Below are 5,765 nucleotides of genomic sequence, written 5' to 3' on the forward strand. Positions count from 1 at the left end.
CTCCACAGTTGGAGCACAAGCCTTAGGCACAATTTACCAGTAACTCATAGTTCAGTGAGTCATCACTGAATTACAGCATGATTAACAATATAAGCAGAATTTGGAGGGCTCCTATTTGTAGTCCCGTAGGGTTGGGTCCAGATAAACTGTAGACCCAGATGTGGAAGAGGAGGAAGCGATTGCCTTTGCTAGTTTTAACCTTTGTGAAGAGGATGGATGGCACATGAAATGCAAGCAAATGAAAGATGAACTTCTGTACTTAAGCTAGTATGTAAAATAATGGAGTAAGGTCCTTTCAGTGTTCAAGGCTATACTGGTTTAATGCAATACATTAAGGTAAACCAGTGAAAAGACATGCAGAGATTCTCAATTAAGCTCAATGTAGTTAAATTTGAATTAGGCTAACTTGATTAAGTTAAATTAAGTATCAGATTAACATAAGAGGTCAAATCACAATAGAAATCAAAGGTTATCAAAAGATCTGCTGTTTGAGAATGTCAGTTTATCCTGCCTTAGTCTGATCCATGACCTGACAACCAGAAGCCCCTAAAATCTGATTGTTTCAAAAAATTATCATCATCAATATAACCATTTTAGCCTTTTGGACTTGGGTTTTTTTGCATTCTAGCTTTGAGCTTGCAAGATGCACATTCTCTAAATTTCTTCTATAAACACAAAGAACGGAAAAAAATGCCTTTTTAAAAATGAAAACTGTGATTTTTCTCATAATATGCTGATTCTAATAGACAGAGCTTTAAGAGAAACAATTGTTGTGAGAGCTGCCAACTCTGCACTTACTGCGTGTTGCACAGACAAGATGTAATCTTTTTATTTGCTCTTTCATAGGCTTTAAAAACATTTTACAATGTAAACAAAAAAGAAAGCCTCACAAAACCTAACTTTGCAAGCTAGAGTTTACAGGCTTGAGCATTTCATAAAGGGATTCCTAACTGGTTGCAAGGAGAAAGAGGCCAAAGGGAGCAGCACGGTGTATTGCATACCATTGGTTTTTCTGACTTGACCGCTTTCACTTGGAGGCATTCTTCACGCTTTGAGGTAGTGTTGCTGAGGTCCTTCTGCTCACCAATTGCACCCTGAGTCTGATGGCCTGGTGACCGGGTCTGTGAGTGGCTGCCTGGGTCTCTGGGTGGCGGAGGCCTCGGGTGGATGTCTCCCCTTTGCTTCTTGGTGACATGTGCCTCGGGGCCGTGCACGGTCTTCACGTGCTTCCGGAGAGAACTGGGGTCTGTGTAGCGCTTTGTGCAGCCTGGGATCTTGCAAACATAGGGTTTCTGCCAAGACAGGAAAGACACTTAAATTAGATTTAATTCCACGTGGGACTCCTGAAGAGCTCCTTGGAGCACAGCTGGTGCTACAGTTATATGCTCTCATAGTGAATTTGTTCTCTAATTTATGCTCTCTACAGTGGCTGCACCTACTCAAACCTATTAATTCCCTTCGGTATTGAAAGTACCCACTAATGCTGTACAGCTTACAGAGGGCAGAGCCTCTCATGATATGAACTGGCATAGATTTGACTTATCACAGCAGAAGAGTCAACAGAGCTCTTCTGCTGTGGTAAGTCAAATCTATGCCTGGCCTAATTTTCTATCCTGTCCGTTGCCCTGAGCAGTTTTATACCCTTTCTCTAGCATGCTGAGCATCTTCTCCTTGACATTCAGAGGCAAACCACTCCCTTCAAAACATGTCGGGGCACTTTTTCAGGCAGGACTATCTGATTAGTTTCTTCCTAGCTCCTTGAGACCATCAGTATAATGTCAAACCACAGGATACTGTACCATAAATGTTTTCACATTAAGCACTGATATGCACTAGTATTATTAGTGCTACTAGCATAAATAATCACTTCTTTTTAAAAAAGAACAACAAAACTGCTTCCTTCATCTGTGAATTTCTCTAGTTCACTAAGCAATGCAGAAAAAAGTAAATTTACTGTCTTAGAATTTAACAGACTTTGTTCTTGTATTATGAGAGGATTAGAAAGAAGAGTTATGCCCTTACTAAACAAAGTATCATTCACTCACTTTTACTAGTTAATTGTTTCCAAGAAACTACTATTTTAAAGTCTTATTTATACCAGCCCTCAAGAAATAAAAAAAGAAGACCCTCATGCAGAGTTCCTCAAAGGGCTTCTCTGTCTGCTGAGGACTACTGAGAAGCCTTTCACAAACGTAGCTTCTTCATGGCTATCTAAGGCCTGAGCCTGGTTCCACTGACGTCAGTGGAAAAAAACTCTCACTGACTTGAATAGGAGCAAAAATGTCAACTGAAGTTGATGCTGAGCTACTGAGGCAGGTCTTCTCAACCTGCCATGGAAGTATGAATCACTTATCTCTCTTCTACATGTGTAAGGTAGATCTGCATCAAGATATGACAGCTGCTTTTACATCTGTCTATAGGTTACCTACTTACAAGCAAAATGGCTCTGTGAGCAAGTGCTGAATTGGATCTGTGCCTTCCATCAGTATTCATGGCACTCCATCAGTACACATTGCCTAAGAATATCAGCCTGTTTGTGAAATAACGCTGAAGGAAATGTCTCATTTGCCTTTGCAGCTGCACCCACTAGAAATGACACACAGCAGACATTTTTTCTTGGTGACTTACTGTTTATTAGATATCCTGATCTAAAAACAGACAGAATGGGTCCTGGCTTTAAGTTTGGGAGAATCTTACCCATCAACTAGGCAAGAAACAGATCGATTCTGACAGTGAATAGCTGACGTGGGGAACTTCCTTCTACCTTGGCGATAATTCACAAAATTGATGCTGGGTTTCAGTGAAGTTGTTAGTTGGGCTGCTTAGAGCACAGATTGCAGGGACAGGATGAACTCAAGAGATGTGCAATGTGCTCTGCTTCCCTTGTGACTAAAGAGATGCTGCAGGTACCAGGGGACTGCATGAAGAATGCTCCCAGGAGACTCTGCCAGCCCTAGTGAATGCCTATGACAGACCTGACAAGACAGCTAGAGAAGGATACAATCCTTGTGGAAATGGAGGTAACTGCTATAGTTTCCACACCACACAGTCACCATGCTGCTATGTCCTGAACTTCCAGTAATTCCAGGTTTAGACTAGAGGTGAAGGAGTATAGGGATGAATTAAGGAGGGACTGGGCTCCAAGATGTGAGATTGAGAGGATGTGACTCCCTGTACAACCTGAAATGGGGCAATCAAACAGGGACAAGGCATGAAGATGTTATGGTTCCTGAAAGAAGGGGCAGCAGTATTGAGATGGTAATAAAGAGGTGTTACACTGAGAATGTGGGAGACAGCTGAGGATGCCACAGCTGGTTTGTTTGAGAAAGGTCAAATTCCCTCCACTGCACCTCAACTCTGTGAGGTCTGTTCAGGATGGCAAGAAAGACTAAAACAGGCCAAAGAAGAAGAAAAAAAGTGTAACTCAGAACTTACAGGGCAAGCCATATTTGCCAGACCCTGGAGACTTCCCTTATACCTGTTCACAGCAGCCCAAAAGGAGGCTGCAGGATGCTGCTGGAGCTGTTGCCACCCACCCAGCAGGGGAACCTGCCCAGGGTGAAACCAGCCTTGCCCATGCCCACAGGAATAACTATCCCAGGACTTCAAGGAAACCAGGATCTGTTCCTAGGTAATGCACGTGTTTCCTTTAGACTCCTCCTTCAAACCTGTCTTGCACATAACAAAATGGCCCACAGCCTCTCCAGGTCTGTATGAAATGAGAATGATTGTGCTGGCAAGAAACATCTAGAATTTCCATTCCTTTCAGATCGGTGAGGTGTTTTGTGCCTGTCCTCTGTAATTAATTGCTATGACCACATTGTAAGTCTGTTTGAAGCAAAATTTTATTATTTCTTTGAAGTTGAGCTTACTTACCTCATTGGAATGCGTCCTGTTTTGGTGCTTGGCCCTGTCAGACGCGTTGGAGAAAGCTTTGTTGCAGCCTTCATGTTCACACACATATGGTTTCTCTCCAGTGTGAGATCTCAAGTGTGTTTTCAAGTTTTCTAGTCTGGAGTAGGCCTTAGTACAACCTTCAAACTGCAGACAACAAGAAAGTTTGAATTAATTTGAATCTTTGGACTTGAAGGAAATGGTAAAAGCTGACCTATAAAAGTTTAGAAACCTTCCAAGCCTTCATAACCTTGCCCAATGTAATTTTGTTTTGATTTGTTGGATATTAATTTTACCAGGCAAGCCCCATCACGGCTCCAGTTAAAATGCTTCCAGCATTATGTAAATCTTCTCTTAGAGGAGAGCAGTATTTGTGTACTTCATCTAAGACTGAAATCCATTGCAACATCACTAGGGGGCTGGTGGCCAGCAATAATACCCATCTCTGTAAGAGAAAGTGCTTTTAAATAATTAAGCAAACTGAGCCCTGTTTAATACTGCCTTTTGGGGCTTCTTTGCAATTCAAACTTGAGGAAGTGGGCCAGATTATCCAGTGAAGCCCCTCTCCTAAAGCCCTTGTCATCTGGGTGAGCTGGAAAACGGAACAGACTCTTGCATCTTCAGCAACCATAGTAGTCTCTTCAACAAATATCTGAGGATGGACAAGAGATGAGAGAACACAACATCTGCACTGCTCTCTTCCCTGCAAAGCCCTAGCTTCCCCATCCAACCCTGGAGCTCAGCCCGCTTTACTCACAGTGCATTTGTGTGGCTTTTCCCCTGTATGTCTCCTCATGTGGACCACCAGCATATACTGGGCTTTGAACGGTTTCTGCTCCCGGGAACAGTCCAACCACCGGCACACAAACTCTTTCTTCTCACCGTGGATGTGGTCATTGTTTATATGCTGGTCAGGTAGAAGACAGATTACAACTTAGCAGAAATGTAACAGCATCATCAGCCTTATTGTTGTTTCACAGGGGAACATCATCAGATGCTCAGGTGTAAACCTGAGCACTGCATTACTCAAAGAGTAAGATTGTCTGTGCTCCAAAGGCATCATGGGGTTCAAATTATAGGTCTCATTGGCAGTGCACTAAGGCCTATGAATTTGTTCCTACTGACATCAACAGGCTTTGGATCAGGCCTCAGGGACACGGCCTGGAAAATCTCATGCAAGGTACCACTTGCATGATTCACACTGAATAATGCTTTCTCAGATCAGGGAAACCTTACTCAAGTGCCACTCAACACAAAAAAGGTTTCAAAATTAGGCCTTTAAAAACACACCCTCCAACATGAAAAATCAACAGAACTGCTAAACCAAGTTGCCACTGAAACTTTTAACTCCATATTTTAACTATCCATATTTTCTTTCAATAAATCTATTTATTTTATTTTTTTTTTTGCAGCAGGGGAAACAAAACCCTACACATTGCAGTAACAAAATACTAGGAGCACGGAAGCATCCATGAAGCCAGCTCTTGCCACTGTCAAGTGTGGCTCTGCTTGAAGGTGTCTGGGAGCAATACCTGCCCCAGGTCTGTGGAAATGCAGGCAGATGTCTTGCTCTGGCCAGCATCATCTGCTTGAGTGTATCCAGAGACAGGCCAGAGCTTTTACTCTTCCAGAAAAGTTTCTTGTTCTGATCCCTTCACTAAGATCCAGTTCAGCAGAACATCTAAACTTGGATTTAATTCTCACTGATTATGTTTCTGAGCAGAAACAGGCAGATGAATCAATGCTAGCCTCAAGACTGGTTGGTTCTTAAAAGGTTTAACTGTTTGAATATTTTGTACAGCTTCAGTAAAAAACAAAAGCACCCTACTGTTAGAATTTTCAAGGTTCACGAAGGCTGGAATTTCAGCAGG

At 42.4% G+C, this 5,765-nt stretch overlaps 1 protein-coding gene across 2 annotated transcripts in view; it reads right to left on the reverse strand.

The window, feature by feature from the left end:
• GLI3 (GLI family zinc finger 3) overlaps positions 1-5,765 on the reverse strand; it is a 195,044-nt gene that overhangs the window by 6,467 nt on the left and 182,812 nt on the right. For both annotated transcript variants that reach the window (XM_010001524.1, XM_010001523.1), the window contains exons 10-12: positions 4,652-4,801; positions 3,877-4,041; positions 1,002-1,292 (exon numbers count right to left, since the gene is read on the reverse strand). In XM_010001524.1, coding sequence (XP_009999826.1) covers positions 1,002-1,292; positions 3,877-4,041; positions 4,652-4,801 — 606 coding nt within the window. The remainder of the gene's footprint in view (positions 1-1,001; positions 1,293-3,876; positions 4,042-4,651; positions 4,802-5,765) is intronic.

This window comes from Chaetura pelagica, unplaced genomic scaffold (assembly GCF_000747805.2).
Source record: "Chaetura pelagica isolate M959 unplaced genomic scaffold, ChaPel_1.0 scaffold7, whole genome shotgun sequence".
In the NCBI taxonomy this organism is placed as follows: domain Eukaryota; kingdom Metazoa; phylum Chordata; class Aves; order Apodiformes; family Apodidae; genus Chaetura; species Chaetura pelagica.